Source organism: Falco biarmicus, chromosome 7 (assembly GCF_023638135.1).
Source record: "Falco biarmicus isolate bFalBia1 chromosome 7, bFalBia1.pri, whole genome shotgun sequence".
In the NCBI taxonomy this organism is placed as follows: Eukaryota; Metazoa; Chordata; class Aves; order Falconiformes; family Falconidae; genus Falco; species Falco biarmicus.
Window position 1 is genome coordinate 2,471,865 of NC_079294.1, and position 15,805 is coordinate 2,487,669.

Below are 15,805 nucleotides of genomic sequence, written 5' to 3' on the forward strand. Positions count from 1 at the left end.
TGGCAGCTGATGCCAGCTCTCTGCCTGAGGCCACAGGCAGGAGGAGGAGGAGGAGGAAGAAGAAGGCGGCATGGAGCCAGGATGGGCGCCTGGGGGCAGCTGGCACTGGGGACAAAGACAGCAGGGCTGGGGAGGCGGGGGGAGCCCCACCGAGCATAATGGACAAGGGGACGGTGACAGCCTCGTCCCACCCTGTGCAGGGACCCCGAGAAGCAAGTGGCACGTGGCAGCCACATCCAGCTGGGGAGGTGGGGGACAGCAGGGCCCCCCTCCCAGGCTGCCGGTCCCAACCAATGTCCAGGGGTGGCAGCAGGCCTTTGGAGGGGCATTTGGGGCAGAGGGGGTTGCAGAGGTGGTGGGCTGGGGAGGGGGAGCTGGCGGTCCCCTCGCAGGGGCATGGTGGGGGCTGTGGGGCTGCACTGGGTGCCACAGGCAAGGCTGAGGGAATGGGAGATGGGGGCTTCGCCACAGCTGGCAGCAGGAGCCAGGGGCCAGCAGGGCCGGGGCACAGCTGGCCAGGGAGGGCCATGCTCTCGGTGGCATCTAGTGAGGGACAGGCTGGCTCAAAGGTGCTTGGGGTGCCCCTTCAGGATGGCTACCTCTAGCCAAAGGCAGTTTTTCCCTGCCCACGTGCAGTGCCCCGAGGAGAGGACAGGGTGTGCAGGGCATCCCTTGGGCATCAGCCTGAGAACTGCCTCTGCCTGCGCCAGACCCTCCTGTGCCCTCCTGGCCTGCCCAGCTCCATCCTCCCGCAGGTGACTGTGGCCGTGCATCCCCTCTTGAAGGCCCACCTGGGCAGCCCTGCCGTGCCTCCAGCCTCCTCCTGCCAGGCACCGTCCCACCCTCCCCTCCAGCCCCTCCTCATGAGCTTGGTCAGGTCTCGGTTGCCACTGGGCTCTCTGTGACCATCATCCCAGGCAGGTGGCCTGGAAACAGCAAGAGGAGCATCCCCAACTTTCCAGAGGGGAAGAAGCAGCTGCTGTGGCTGGCTAGGTTCATCCTCTAAGACCTTGGGAATGCTGCTGCCCTCCGGCTGGGCATTACAAAGCCCCAGCCTTGCGGGATGGGTGGGATGGGTGGGCTCTGCCGGCTGCGTTGCGGTGCAGGCAGCCTGGCTGGCTCCTGTGCTGGCCCCATGGCACTCAGCACACAGAGGTGCGGAAGCAGAGTAAGGATGAGGCAGCTCCTGCCCCATTGGTGATAGCTGCGGGCTGGTGATAAGGCCGTGCGAAAACCCAGGGAGTCCCAGTGGGGCTTAGTTCTTGAGCAAAAACTAGCGGTGTGGAGAATGCCAGGGAAGAGCCAGTCAGTGCCCCGCAGGAGGGGCTGGGGGCAGGCGGCCGGGGGGGCTTTTTGGGGTGGAGGAGAGGATGGGGACCCCGGCTGGGGCTGCAGCAGGCGGGATGTTGTGCCCCGCTGAGGCAGGCGGGGAGGGCATGTCCCCTGTCTGCGGGAGAGCCCTTGTTAGAGGGGACCTGGTGGCCTTTGGTCCCGGGTGTTGCAGTGCACGTTCCCCTGTGCACGCGCCCCGTGCATGGCCGGCCGCCCCGGGCCAGGCAGGCAGGGCACAGCACCTGCAGCAATCGCCCGAGCGTGGGCAGCCTGGTCCTGCCTCTTCTCTCCAGCTGATCAGGATTGATGTCTGCTGCTGAACTACATATACGTGCCTGTGTGCATGTATAGGTATGTATCCGTACAAATATACGTGTGTGCATATGTATACCCCCATATACACTCAATAGGGGTGACCCCAGTAGCAGGCACTGATCTGTCCAGTATCGGGCTCCCCGCTGGGCAGCAGCACAGCCCCTGGCCCGTGGGGCTTCCCCCAGTTAATAACACTGGGCGGCTGGGAGGTAGGCAGGGCCAGGGGGCTGGGACCCGGGCACGCCCGCCCAGCACAGGCGGGCTCCTGGCAGGCTCAGGTCTTGATTTATTTATTTTTTTGGCTCGGGACTGTCCATCCGTGGGCTCCTGCAGCCAAGTCTCCCCAGGGTGGATGAGTGCAACCATCCAGACCAAGCTGTCTGCCTCCCGGCTGGCCCCTTGCCCGCCCCGCTTTGGCCACCGCGCCAGCTCTCACAGCAGTGGCGTGGTGAGATGTGGGGCCGGCAGGGGGGTCCCCCGCAGCACCATGTGCCCAGGGGGTGAGGGAGCTGAGCTGGGCACTATGGACTCGGGGAGGGATGGGTGCCACCGCCGTGCCACGCGCTGTTTACTGTTCGGGCTACAAGGCGGCTTTGTTCTTCTCCTCAGGACACTCTGAATAACAACTCTCTGGGGAAAAAGCACAGTTGGCAGGAGCGGGTGTCCCGGTCGTCATCCCCTCTGAAAACGGGTGAGTCCTTGGGCTGTTGGCCAGGGGCAGCTCCCTGCACCCTTCCGTGGCTCTCAAGAGCCTGAGGCAAGTGGTACCAGAGAGGAAGGTTGCGGGGAACATCCCACAAGGATGTTTTCCATCTTGCATGTCCATCTTGAGTCTGTGTGGCATCCCTGGCCACCTTCCCTGGCAGGGACCATCACCCTCTGGGGGCTGACAATGCCGCTTTCCTCCCCCACCAGGTGAGCAGACCCCTCCCCACGACCACGTTTGCCTGAGTGATGAGGTCAATCACCAAAACAGCACAACCTCCACCAAAGACCGTGGCACGTCCACAGAGAGCCCGTGCCGGCGCACAGCAGCCACCCAGATGGCACCTGCCTGCGTTGCCTCGTCCCGGCCACCTGAGAAGCACCAGGCCACTAGCCGGCCCCCACCGCATGGTGCCAGCGTGGTGGTGGTGACAGCAAGGGGCCCCGAGGCCCACCGGGACCGCATCCACTACCAGACGGACGTGAGGTTGGAGGCCACGGAGGAGATCTACCTGACGCCCGTGCAGAAGAACTCGGACCCCCTGGAGACTGACAAGCCGTTCCTCTCTCAGTCCAGTGAGAACCGCATGTCCATCAGCTCCGACATCGACACCTCTGGCTATTCGGCTCTGGCAGGGAAAACCAACCCCTCCATCAGCGAGGAGGATGAGGTGCTGGACTACATGTCCTCTCCTGACAAGACAAACCTGCACAGGGCCACCTGCGGTGGTGGGAGCAGTGGCTCCCGGCCAGGGCACAACCTTCAGAGAGCCTCGGTGAGTTCGGACACCAGTGCCCTCTCCTACGACTCGGTCAAATACACGCTGGTGGTGGACGAGAACGTGCAGCTGGAGCTGGTCAGCCTCAAGCAGTGCTACTCGGGCTACAGCGACGAGAGTGACTCGGCCACTGTCTACGACAACTGCATCTCCTCGCCCTACGAGTCGGCCATTGGTGAGGAGTATGAGGAGGATGCGCTGAAGCGCGACTCGGTCTGCCTCTCCGAGGACTCGACCCCTGAGGCAGACATCCACTTCTCCAAGAAGTTCCTCAACGTCTTCATGAGCGGCCGGGCGCGCTCCTCCAGTGAGTGCTGGGCACCGGGGGAAGGTGGGCTGGTGGCCACCTGCCGAGGCAGCCCTGCCCGTCCCTGGTATTAGGCTGAGGGCACGCTCGGGTGGCAAGCCACCAGCGGACACTGGCCCCAGCTCTGCTTGCTGCGGCCCGTGGCTTTGTCCCTGGTGGCTGGGGGGGCTTGGAAAAGCGTTATGAGCTGCAGGCGGGGGTGGCCAGAGGTGCTTCAGGCTGCTTTTCTGGCTAACCCGAGGTGTGGCCACGCTGAGGGGGAGGCTGGGTGGTCTCACAGGGGGACAGCATCCCTCCTGGAGTGCCACCGTCCTCCCCAAGCCCACAGGAGCATCAGGGCTGGTGGCATGCCCCGGCAGGCAGGGCTTCCCATGGGGTGGCTGGTCCCACAGTGCCAGTGCCACCAGCTGCCATGGCTGCGTGGGTTGGCGCAGGGAGGCTGTGGTCCCAGTGGGGACCGCTGAGCACCAACACGGCAGCTGTAGCCGTGCCTGCCTCTGCCGTGGCACCGTGTGGCTTCGTCTCGGCCGAGCTGCCCCCCGGGAGCCTCAGCAGCCTGTCCTTCCCTGGGCTGCGGGGCTGACACGTCCCCCTCTGCCCTCGTCCCCAGGTGCAGAGTCCTTTGGCTTGTTCTCCTGCGTGATCAACGGGGAGGAGCAGGAGCAGACCCACCGTGCCGTCTTCAGGTGAGCTTGCGGGCGCAAGCGGTGTCCCCAGCCTCTGGAAAGCAGGTGCTGCCCTCCCACCGCGGTGGAGCCATCCCAAAGCCCAGCCTCTCCAGCGTGGGAAGCCCTGGGGACCAAACCACTGCCCGTAGCTCATGCCCTGCTCAGGCTGCTGTGAGGGCAAAACCTCCAAGGGCAGCCGGGACCTCTGGGAGCAGCGTGGGTGGCTGTTGTGGTTTAACCCCTGCTGGCAGCTCAGCATCATGTGGCAGCTCGCTCACTCCCCCTCCTTTACCCCAGGTGGGATGGGGAGGAGAAGTGGAAAAAGGTAAAACCCGTGGGTTGAGATAAGAGATATTTAATAATTGAAATAAAGTAAAAATAACAGCAATAATAATAATTGTAATGAAGAGGAGAGGGAGAGAGGAAAAAAATCCAAGGGAAAAAAAAAAGACAAAAAAACCCCTAAGTGATGCTCAGTGCAGTTGCTCACCCCCATCTGACCGATGCCCAGCCAGTCCCCCAGCAGCGATCGGCTGCCCCTGGCCAGCTGCCCCAGTTTATATATTGGGTGTGACATTCTGTGCTGTGGAATATCCCTTTGGCCAGCTGGGGTCGGCTGTGCTGCTCTGCTCCCTCCCAGCTCCTTGTGCCCCTGCGCTGGCGGTGCACGGAGCACAGAAGAGCCCTTGGTTTAGGGTGAGCGCTACTTGGCAACAGCTGAGCCATCAGGGTGCTGTCAGCATCCTTCCCACACGACACCCAAAATGCAGCAGAGTAGCAGCTGCTGAGAAGAAAACTAACTATCCCAGGCAAAACCAGGACAGTGGGGCGATAGGGGATACCCTTGCCTTAGGGGCCAGGATGCTGCCACCTTTTGAGCCTAAACCTGCCCCGATAAAGCGTCTCAGGTCACCGTGGCTAATTACACAACCCAGGGCACTGCCAGCCTGGGCGGGCGGTGGGGTTTGCAATGCCCCCTGCCCCAGCAGTGTGCTGGCAAGAGGGGCAGTGGTGCTGGCTGGCCAGGTGCTAGTGCCTCTCCTCCCAGGTTTGTGCCTCGCCACGCGGATGAGCTGGAGCTGGAGGTGGACGATCCTTTGCTGGTGGAGGTGCAGGCAGAAGATTATTGGTATGAAGCCTACAACATGCGGACGGGTGACCGGGGCATTTTTCCTGCCTACTACGCTATCGAGGTGACCAAGGACCCAGACCATGTTACAGGTACCAAGCCTCTGCATGCAGCCTGTGATGTCCCCCCATCTCCTCTCCACCGAGTGGAGGCTGGTGCTGAGCCTGGGGGTGGAGGGAGGACCAAGCTGGGCACCTGGCAGGGAGCGATGGGCGGCTTCTAGTGTGATGCTGGAGCCGGTACCTGGTGTTGCAGGAAGCTTTCCCTGGGCAGGGAAATGTGCCAGGGTGGGAATATGGAAAGGGGAGGTGGAGCTCAGCCCACGTGCCTGGTCATTGGGGGTGATCCCCGCTGCGTGCTCTGTCTTCCAGCTCTGGCCAAGAGCAGCGACTGGGTGGACCAGTTTCGGGTGAAGTTCCTTGGCTCGGTGCAGGTTCCCTATCACAAGGGCAATGACGTGCTGTGTGCGGCCATGCAGAAGGTAGCGTCCCACCCCATTTGTGGGAGCAGGAGAGCCTGCTCCTCCTGGCAGCAGGGCAGAGCCTCCGTGGGGAAGGGGTGAGCCACCCCCACTGCTCATGAGTCCCAGGGCTTTGTCTCTCTGTCTTCTCCCCCAGATTGCCACCACACGCCGCCTCACTGTGCACTTTAACCCACCCTCCAGCTGCGTCCTGGAGATCAGCGTGCGTGGGGTCAAGATTGCTGTGAAAGCCGATGACTCCAAGGAGCACAGCAAGGTAGTGCTCCGCTCCCCGCTCGCCTTGGCCCTTCCCCGGCTGCTGCTGCGAGCTGGCTCCTGCCCGCTCTGCTGCAGGTCATGTTTGCCTATGAAAACTGAGGGTCTCAACCCCACACCTGAGGGTGAGGAACATGATCAGCGGGGCTGTGGGCCCACCATCCTGGTCCCCCACCCCTCACAGGATCCCAGCTTTGGGTCATACTGCCAGCTGATGCCCTTGCAGCTGCCCAGCACGTCGCTGCGCTGGGATGCTGCTAGCTGAGCCGTACTGGTAATCTGTCAGCTGCTCCTAAACCTTTCTGCTGCTATTTTGAGTGGTGTCCTCCAGATCTGCCCTGTAATCCCTTTAGCTGGCTAGAGCAGGCTGCTGATTAGCGTTCTGCATAAGCAGTCTAGCAATGCCCGGCGAGGCGCGGGGCAGAGGGAAATCTGCCCTGCAGCTGTGGGATAGGAGTAGTTCCTGGCTCTGAGTGCCGTGACAGAGAGCTGGGCTGGGGTTTCTGCAAGTCTTGCCTGTATCTAGGGGTTGCCATCAATTCAGTTGCTCTTTAAAGTCATATAAAGAAGTTCTTGTCTTCGGCTGGGACCCTTTGAACGTCCAGGCTTGAATGGCTTTAGTTCTAAGTTATCCATTCACCTTCCACCTGCTGGTATTCCTGAGAGCCTTTTTGTGAGGGAGAGGGGCTGCGTGTGCTGGCCGAGCAGCAGCGCTGCCTGTAGCCTGAGCACAGCCTAACCCAAGGAAGACCTGTGGGGGCAGCTGGGGTGGGAGCCAGCGGGGCTGCCTGGAGGAGCACCCTCCGTGCAGGTGCTCTGGGGCCATCCCAAAACCGCTGCCGGTCCAGCCCAGGATCGGGCTCCACTGCTGAGGCCCAGTGCAGATTTCCAGGGGCCAGAGCCCAGCTGCCCCCGGCGTGGTGGGGAGGAAAGTTCTGACAGTCTCTCTCTCTCTCTCCCCCCGACCAGGTAAACAAGTGTAGCCATTTTTTCCAGCTGAAGAACATTTCCTTTTGTGGGTACCATCCAAAGAACAACAAGTGAGTAGTGAGGAGGTGCAGGGTGGCTCTCGATGCTGCAGCTCAGCACAGAGGCGTTGCTGCCTTCCTGGGGGGCAGCACGACTGGGCTGGGGAGGGAAGGGGAGGCTTCCCAGCGACCCGGTCCTGCAGGCTGCCATTCCCCTGTGAGCCCAGCGGTGCAGCTTCATGCAAAAGCAGCCTTGGCTGGGAATTGCGTCCCAGTGCTGGGCATGGGTCGTGGCAACTGGTGGCCACGAGGTTTTGGTGGGGGGTGCAGGTCCCAAACCCCTGTGCTTAAGGAGGGGGTACACCTTGGGGATGCTGCAGTACCTGTGCCTGCTGGTCTAGTCACCTCCCCTCTCTCTGCCCTCAGATATTTTGGATTCATCACCAAGCACCCTGCTGACCACAGATTTGCCTGCCACGTCTTTGTTTCAGAGGAGTCCACAAAGCCACTGGCGGAGTCTGTAGGGTGAGTCCTGACGCGTTCCTGCCAGGCAGGAGGAACGAGGCAGCCAGGCTGAGTCCTGCCATCTCCCCATACGTGTGGGGCCTGGCCGTGGCCCCAGGCTGGCGCCTCTTCCCTCATGTGAGAGGCTTGGGGCGGGAGCCAGGGCTGACAGGGCTAGGGGCAGCATATTCCTGACAGTGCTGGAACACGTCCCAGCGCAGCGCTTCGCAGGCAGATGGCTGGAAGTCATGTGCTGCGCAGGGGATCCAAGCAAGGATGGAGACCCTGTGGCTCTGGGGGCAGCTCTGGGTGCTAACGCAGGAGGGACGGGGGCTGGGGGTCACACTGGCCGCAGAGGAGGGAGTGAGGGTGAGAATAGAAGCGGGGCTCTGCAAATGCCTCGCGGGGAGGACGCTGCTGAGCTTTGCCCGGTGCTGTGTTGCAGGAGGGCTTTTCAGCAATTCTACAAGGAGTATGTGGAGTACACGTGCCCCACGGAGGACATCTACCTGGAGTAGGGGCTGGCACAGGCACCTCCTGCACAGTCAGGGCTGCGGTCGTGCCCCTTCCCCGTGTCGTGCATGGACAAGAGCTGCTTTGAGCCTGGAGGAGGAGTGGGCCCGGGGCAGGGCTCCCGGGGCACGGAGCGCCACCTCTTTTCGTGACTCCCCTTCCTCAGGCTGGGGCTGGGGGGAAGGGAGGGGGGAGGGCTGGACAAATCGTGTTTATTGTACAAAATACTCTTAGTTTATTCTATTGAAAAAGCACCCGCTGGGTGCCCTGCCTGTGAGCGGTGGAGGCGGGAGCAGCAGCATGCTCGCGCCCTTTCCTGCTGCAGGCTGGGGTGACAGCATCTCCTCCCTGTGACCATGGCCCAGCTTCCCGTCACATCCCTTTGGGGTGACTTTTAATGCAGTGGCAGAGTCGGACTCGCGCAGTATGAAGACACAGCAGCTAGAGCAAACAAGACCACGCGCTGGCTCCTGCCTGGGAGATGGGCTTGCCCTGGGCAGGCCATGCCCTGGGGAACAAGGCTGCTGGGCAGAGATGACAAAGGGAGGCCCAGGATTCTCCTCTGCCAGAGCCAGGCTGAGCTGTGACAGCTCACCCCTGCCTCTGCCCCCCTGTCCCTCTTGTATCCGTGCTCTGTGGAGAGAGAAAAATACCCCCTGTACCTCCCTGCAGTAACTACACCCTCTTTGCCCCTTTTCCCCCCTTTCCCCAGCTGCAGAGGTGGAGGCAGGGCTGGGCCACCCCTTGGCAGTGGGGCTCAGCCCCTGTGCAGAGCTGGGTGCCTGCCACAGGTGGGGCAGGGAAGGGCTAAAGCCTGCGGGGAAGCCGTGCAGAGCACCGGGGAGGTAGAAGAGCTCTCCCTGTCTCGACCCTGCAGCCAGCGGTCGCTGTGCTTCAGCTGGATCTGCTGTGATGGCAACAACTATTAAATATGATGGTTCATGGAGCGGGGCTGCCATGCTGTTTGCGTCCCACCGCCGTGGGTTTGGCCCCTGGCTCGTTCTTTCCCCGTAGGACCCCCAAGGGGAACTGGAGCTTCTCAGGTTTGGTCTGAGAGCCCCAGTCTGCAGTCCCTGGAAGCCAGAGATCATCGTACAATGGTCGGAAGGGGACCTCTGGAAGTCCTCGGCTCCAGTCCCCACCCAACCCGGGGCATACCCTTACACCCCCACCCCCTCGCCATTCCTCCACCTACACTGTCCTGCAGCAGCGGAGGGCAGGCAGGGGTGTCCCCTCCGCTGGGCTGCAGTGGGCACAGGGGCACGCTGGCTCACAGGTGGGCATCGTCGTAGTACTCCAGCAGATCAAGCTCGTCACGCTTGCTTTTGCCAGCTCTGCGCAGCCCTGCCGGCTGCTTCTGGGCCACATGCGTCCTGAGGCGAGGCTGCTTGGGTTTGATGCCGTAATCTGCAGGTGGAGCACAGAGACGGGGCTCAGCCCGGGGCTGCTCACAGGGCTGAGGGCAACCACAGGGGTTGTGCATGGAAAGGGGTTTCAGAGGGGTGAGGAGACTGCTGTACCATCCACCAGGCCAAAGTGTTCCTGCGGAAGCTCGAGGGGAGCAGAGAAGTCCTCAGGGATGGAGTAGCTGGCCCTGCAGAGGAAAACCAGGGGCAGGAATGAGCCGAGACCCTACGGTGTTCACCCATGCTGGCACAAGAGCTGCCATGCACCACTTGTCTCCACCCAGCCCAGCCAGCTCTCGGCTTGGTGTCACGAGTGCCAGCCCATGCCAGCAGCCCTGGGTACCTCTGCAGGTACCGAGGCAGGGAGGAGGAGGAGGAGGGTGAGGGAAATGCCATTACCTCTGTTGCAAGGGCCGTGAGAGGGCAGGCCCCAGCAGCAGGGCAAGCAGCAGGAGCCAGCACGGCATGGCGCACCCCGACACCAGCTCCACGGTGAGGTCACAGAGGAGCCACCCTCCAACACCAGCACCAGGTTAGAAGAAGGTGGGGGGGGGGATGGGGGAGATGGGGGGGCAGGCCCCCACCCTGGCACTGCTGCCTACCCCCTCCAGCTACACACGGTTCTGGTCCTGGGCTGCCTGGCCCTGCCCAGGCCCCGCCAGCCGCTCGCAGCCTTCCCTGCACCAGTGCGGCCACAGCTCCTGGGCTGCTTCCCTGCCCGGGTCCCTCGCCACGACCCTGTGCCTCCCTCTGGGCCCCTCCAAAACCAAAGCCCTTCTTCATGTCATCTCAGTACCTGCCTGTCCCCAGCAGCAAACCCACCAAACACTTTGCAGTCTTCAGCATCTTCCTCTGCTCAAAGCCCAAGCGAGGGGAGCGCAGTCCCCCACTCACAGCTTTTCCTTTTGCACTACAGGTCATTGCTGCCGGCTGAGGTGGCAACACAGATCCCACACTGCCGAAGCCCCGTGGTCCCCAACTGTGGTGGCCCATTAGGGGTGTCTGTGGGGGACTACATCCCCTGTTTCAGGTGCTGAGGATGAAGGCTGTGCCCCCTGCGGCCCCAGAGTCCCTCAAGTTGCCCACTTGAGGCCAACACACCAGGCAGTTTCCAGCTCCCCAGCTCTGCACTGTGGGGCAACCCAGTGCCACCAGCTGGCTACTGCTCTGTCCCCGCCAAGGGAGCCTCCACAATAGCTCACTGAGCAAACTGATGCCTCAACTGTCCCCAAGACAGCAGAGGAGATACAAGGCTGTCCAGGCCTCTCCTGGGCCCTTCACTAAGTGTGGCACAGCAGTATTTGCTGAGTTAATCTCTTCATTTCTCCTCTGCCCTCGGCCAAGCCCCTGGGCACAGGCTGGCAGCCATTCCGCAAAGTCTGTTAGCCCACATGAGGTGCTGCAAAAGCAGCCTGTAGGTAGGTCTTCCTCCCCCCAGGGGAATCCCAGGAAACTGGGGACTGAACCAGGCCCCTGGAGTTACAGGGGTGACAATCATCGGCTGAGCCACACGCGGGACCCTGCCCGACACAGCCCAGAGCAAAGGGCTTCTAAGGGACAGCGCAATCTCAGGGTAGACAAGACACCGACCTGCTGGCAACCAGATATGAGGGGATCCCATGCAATAAGGGAGAGGTCCTTCAGCTCGGTTCTTTCCATTCAGTCAGTTTATTTGACAGACAAGCCAGGTCCAAGCAGATAGGCCAGGCACGGCCAACACAAGCAGGCTGCAGGTCAACCTCAGTGCCATGAGGTAGGAGACAATGCTCTCCAGAAAACCACTACGCTGCCTGGCTTCATTATAATGCTGCTGTACAAAAGGAGAAAAATCAAGTGCTTAAAAAAAAGAGGTTGTCCCATCACCATCGCTGCAGCCACAGAATGGTCCAGAGAAAGAGGTCAGAAGGGTCTCTCCGCGCATATAGTGTCCATCATTCACAGTTAGATCTGTTGAAAAAAATTACATACACACCCCTCCCCACCCTGCAGAACAGGAGCTTCTCATTGATGGTTTAACTGAAAATTAGACGTGATCATCAACATCCCTCCCCCAGTCTACTTGCCCTCCTCAGAAATGTCCAGCCATGATCTTAGCAGAGAATAATCATCATCTTCGCATCAGCCCCAGTTATAGAAATAGATTTTCTGCCAAGCAGGCAAGTAATCCATCAGCGGCCCTGAAACAAGAGAACAGAGGGATCACACACATAGAAAGGCAAGAACTCGAAGCTGTATGTACACAGGGTACTCTTACACCACCCCCCCCCCTTTCATTATGATACCCAACAATCCCAAATCTCCAGTTATACAACTCAGATGAGCCCAAGAACAGAACAGTTACTTTTGCCAAGATGGGAGACAACTCTGGGATATGGTGCCAGAGATCAGGGCAGGACCAAGTGGGATGCAAACCACCACTCCCTCAGAGCTGACATGTCCCAGCTCCAGTGGGAAGCAGGGGTCTACAACGTGCAAGGGGAAAACCCACATGCAGTGATTCAGGACACTGCTGTGGCACAGGGAAGAGAGAAGACGACTCAGCAATAACGAGCAGGTGCAGGCACAGAAGCAACTGCTGTAGAGTGAAAATGCTTATGTAGCACATGGCTTAATGCAGGCTCCAAAGCCTCTCTGAAATCACTAACTGGAAGAAGCAGCCCCTGAGCTAGCCAGATTTGTGACCTCCCCAAAGAAAGGACAATCCCACAATGCCAGGCTGATCTAATGCCACATCACTGCCATGAATTACTCCATGAAAGGCTTCACATCAGCAGGGAAGAGGGGGAGGTGGAATTCTGGCCCATAATAAAGGGATCCCTCTGGTGAAGGACTAGAAGACAGACCTGGTTTGGCCCTTTGATTTACAACTGGTTCCTGCCTGGGTCAATACCTCTAGGCACCTGTTTACCCCTCACGTCTGCACTGCAGACTAGGGATCAGGGAAAAAGAGTTCAGAAACAGGGCTGCAGAGCAGGGCTCTGGTGCACCAGCTGAGGCGCAGAAAGGGAGCGCAGGAGAACAGGCCTAGGTGGCAGAGACACAGCTCTGCAGCCTGGGAGGGCACACAGAGGTTTACCCACTGTGGTCGAGCCAGGAAACAATTAATCCTTTCCTGTTCCAGTTTAAAATAAAACACAAGCATCAACACAGGGTGCACTGGTGCTAACCATTCTAGGGACTTTTCAATTCTTTCCTCCGGTTGGAAACCAATTGACAAATGTTCTGTCCAACTTCTCTGACTTTTCTCCACCCAAAATAAATGGGGGTATAGTAGCGGGACCCCACTTACGTGTGACAAAGCCAACTCCAGGCACATAATCAGCCAGCAAGCGCAGAAGGAGAAGGATCCTGCCCCTAAGAAGGGAGAGAGTATGTACGAGTCCAACAGGACACCTCCTGCCCCAGCTGCTGAATGCACAAACAGCAACGGCAGCTGTTACACAAGGGCTCGAGATTAACCTGCTCACAGGCACCCGCACCTCTTCATATCTACTCACCCAGTCCCCTGACGCTATTTCTGTTAAAAGGGAAATTTTCAGAAAAAGCCCAGCAGGGGCCCCTTACTCTGAGTATCGGTCATAGAAAGGAGATCTCAGCAGGTAGTACAGCAGTAGGATGGTTCGTCGCCTCAGCTCCGCTCGCTCTCGCCTGTTCAGGTCTTTCAGATCACTCAGCAAGCTCAGACTGGAAGGAGAAGGGCAGAAAGCTAACTCACGGCAACAGCAGCCAGCAGGGGAAAAGAAAGTGGGTTTCTAAATGCCCTCCGTTCTCAGCTCCACACAGAGCAGGCTGCACCAGCTCAGAACAGAGAGCACCGTAAGTGTTGCAGAAGATACCTAAATGTGCCAATCTCCCAGCTAAAGACCAGCCCCTGTGCGTATTTCTCTCAGTAGGGCCTGTCCAGGGTTGAGGAACAGGGGGAAGTGTGATGCTCAGCCACCACCAACCTCAAGCACCGACAAAGACTCTTCCTCAGACTGACCTCGAGATGTCCAGGACTGCTGAGAGGAGCCAGGGTTTCCACGATCTCTGGCCCCACACTCCTAAACTTAATACTAGGAAGGCAGTCAAGGAACGGGAAGAACCAGAGGTGCCAAGCAAGAAGACAAGCAATCCCCCAGGTGCCAGCAAAGCTCTGCTGAGAGCAGAACACACACTAAGGCAGTGCCAGGGGCCCAGGGGAGGGGCTGGAGGGCTGGTGCCCACAGTTCCAGCGGCTGAGGCTAAGAGAAGGGGGGAGTCCCGAGGTCCCTGCCTCAGCAGAGCAGGGGCAGGGAGGGAGAAGCTTGGCGTGGCACTGCCCCGCACCCGCACCACCCTCTGCCAGCACCCGGGTACGACGAGACCCGCACGCACGCAGCCAGGGCAGGATACGGTGGAGCAGAGGGCGGGTTATGTAGAGGGATTCTGCGATGGTTTCTTGGAGACCCAGAGGGGTGGGAGGCTGGTTCATCTCTGCTCTTCGGCTCTGCGACTCCTCCCTCTGCTGGGGGGACCCCCAGTGCCGGGACTGCAGGGATGGGGCTGAAACAAGCAGATCAGCACATTAGCACAAGTAAAACCTTCCTGCTGTGCTTTCCCATGCCACCACCCCGCTGCTTTCTGCACTGTGAAGGTGTGAAATGGGCAAGCTTGAAAAGCTGTGCGCGCAGGAACTGCTGTGGCTGTCCAGCACCCTCACAGCTTGTCTCCAGAGGGGACAGAGCAGGGAAGGGGTACTTGTAAAGGTCCATGATTCTCAAAGCATAACCACACTGACGGGTTGTCTCGGTCGCACAGCTTGCTTGGGAAAATACTATTTAAGTGCTAGCCTTGCACACATGTCTGAATCCCCGTGGCTTTGACATACCCCAAACAACAGGGCCCAGTGACTGGCAATATATGTCCCAATAAAAGGTTCTGCTCTTTACTGCCCACACCCAGGTCATATGTAAAAGGGCACCGAGCCAAAACAGCTCAGGCAAGGACAGAAACAGGCTCAGCTACTCACTGCTCTGGAGAGAGCGCACAACACGGCTGGAACGCCTACCAACATAGGTCTGATCCTTCCCTGAGGAGCTGTCTTCCATGTCTGCAGGAGAAAACAGCCACAGGGGTCAGGCTGCAACGGAACATGCCTCACTCCAGAGCTGGCAGCATCCTTCCCTGCATTGCCATCAAGAAGACCAGACTGAAAGTTTGATTTAGCACAAACCGGACCAGCCTGAAGGGGCTAACATGACGCAGAAGGTGAAAAGGTAAATTTGCCTGACATTGCCCAGGCCTAGGATCTTCTTCCTCAGCATCAGACCTGAGGACACTCAGCTTGACTCACAGTTCAGCCAGTGGTTCCAGGCTTAGACTCCTCCACCTCCTCCATCCAGACTGTAGGACAACTCTGCCACTAAGCTAACTCGTGCTCTGCCAAGGGTAGAAAGTTCAGCACAGCTCAGCTTTGTGTACTGAAGCCTTACAGTTCCCTGTGCTGCCCAGGCTGCTGCTCTGACGAGTAACTGCTAGCAGGACAAGACATGTGGCCCACCAAGGAGCCAAGCTGATGACGACAGTGCCATGGGCTCACCTTGGGGATGGAGAGGCTGCTGCTGCTCCCTGTTCAACGGCACAATAGGAGGAGACATCTGGATGCCAGCTTTGTACCACAGCAGGAGCAGGAGACGAAGGATGGCTCTGTGAGCAGACACATGAAAACCTTCAATATCAGGCTACGGAGCTGGGTTCCCATTGTGCTGGAAAGGTGGCTTCCACAGAAGTGGGAAACACTCAGGTCTGCTCAGGGTAGCTGGCAAGGCGAGCGGGGTAAGTGTCCCCTTCTGTAGCACAGTATCCAGCATGCCATGGGGCTCCAAATTCCCCCAGCCTCAGGAACTGGCAGCTCAGCTCTGCGTGGGCTTTTTCCTGGGGTACTCCTGAGTCCCCTCCAGATCCCCTTTCCGAGCGCAAGCTGCCCCTTCCCCTCCGCCCACGGGACTTACTTAGCCAGCTGGATGAGGACAATGATGGTCCACCGGCCCATCTCCCCCCACACCCTGGCTGTCCCCATCTCTGCAAAGACCTCCACGCATTCTAGCACACTCAGCCAGGTCAGCAGCTTCTGCTGGGGCAGCGACTGCAAAACACAGAGGGGAGGAGGGGGACAGGATGCAGGCTCTGCTTGGGAGTTAAACAGGGCAGAAGCACAGCCCAGTTTGATGGGATCCTCAGAAATAAGCACCAGATGGCCTCGGAAGTCACAGCCCCAGAAACAAAATGTGGTGCCTCTGCTGCAGCCAGAGTCTACGCACAAGCCGACTTCTCTACCTCCAAGCAGGGGCAGACTGAGACATCACAGTATCGCACAGAGCTGCTACCCCAGAAACAGGGAAACCACCACAGCTGTATCTCAGCTTGCCTTCTACCCCATCTGACACAGCAGGACCGTCTCCTGGGTTGTGACACAGTGCCCG

At 59.6% G+C, this 15,805-nt stretch overlaps 3 protein-coding genes across 6 annotated transcripts in view; 1 reads left to right on the forward strand and 2 right to left on the reverse strand.

Moving 5' to 3' along the window:
- Positions 1-8,902, forward strand: part of MAPK8IP1 (mitogen-activated protein kinase 8 interacting protein 1) — a 24,301-nt gene extending 15,399 nt beyond the window's left edge. For both annotated transcript variants that reach the window (XM_056347364.1, XM_056347365.1), the window contains exons 4-12: positions 2,257-2,338; positions 2,563-3,438; positions 4,049-4,124; positions 5,155-5,327; positions 5,607-5,716; positions 5,853-5,972; positions 6,941-7,011; positions 7,366-7,464; positions 7,889-8,902. In XM_056347364.1, coding sequence (XP_056203339.1) covers positions 2,257-2,338; positions 2,563-3,438; positions 4,049-4,124; positions 5,155-5,327; positions 5,607-5,716; positions 5,853-5,972; positions 6,941-7,011; positions 7,366-7,464; positions 7,889-7,961 — 1,680 coding nt within the window. In that variant the 3' untranslated portion in view covers positions 7,962-8,902. The remainder of the gene's footprint in view (positions 1-2,256; positions 2,339-2,562; positions 3,439-4,048; positions 4,125-5,154; positions 5,328-5,606; positions 5,717-5,852; positions 5,973-6,940; positions 7,012-7,365; positions 7,465-7,888) is intronic.
- On the reverse strand, positions 8,547-11,075 carry FREY1 (Frey regulator of sperm-oocyte fusion 1). 3 transcript variants are annotated; one of them, XM_056347375.1, is made up of 5 exons: positions 10,953-11,075; positions 10,159-10,364; positions 9,477-9,550; positions 9,152-9,363; positions 8,547-8,589 (listed from the first exon to the last, which is right to left on the reverse strand). In XM_056347375.1, exons 1-4 carry the CDS (start codon positions 11,019-11,021, stop codon positions 9,227-9,229), a joined length of 486 nt encoding a protein of 161 aa, XP_056203350.1. In that variant the 5' UTR covers positions 11,022-11,075; the 3' UTR covers positions 8,547-8,589; positions 9,152-9,226. The 3 variants fall into 3 exon arrangements, with proteins under 3 accessions (XP_056203350.1, XP_056203352.1, XP_056203351.1); XM_056347377.1 differs by lacking the exon at positions 10,953-11,075 and adding an exon at positions 9,762-9,876 and having other exon boundaries at positions 10,159-10,852; XM_056347376.1 differs by lacking the exon at positions 10,953-11,075 and having other exon boundaries at positions 9,762-10,852.
- PEX16 (peroxisomal biogenesis factor 16) overlaps positions 11,008-15,805 on the reverse strand; it is a 20,899-nt gene continuing 16,101 nt past the window's right edge. The window contains exons 7-14 of the mRNA XM_056345880.1: positions 15,335-15,468; positions 14,923-15,029; positions 14,353-14,433; positions 13,737-13,886; positions 13,345-13,417; positions 12,927-13,046; positions 12,652-12,716; positions 11,008-11,539 (exon numbers count right to left, since the gene is read on the reverse strand). Of these exons, the coding sequence (XP_056201855.1) occupies positions 11,481-11,539; positions 12,652-12,716; positions 12,927-13,046; positions 13,345-13,417; positions 13,737-13,886; positions 14,353-14,433; positions 14,923-15,029; positions 15,335-15,468 (789 nt within the window). The 3' untranslated portion in view covers positions 11,008-11,480. The remainder of the gene's footprint in view (positions 11,540-12,651; positions 12,717-12,926; positions 13,047-13,344; positions 13,418-13,736; positions 13,887-14,352; positions 14,434-14,922; positions 15,030-15,334; positions 15,469-15,805) is intronic.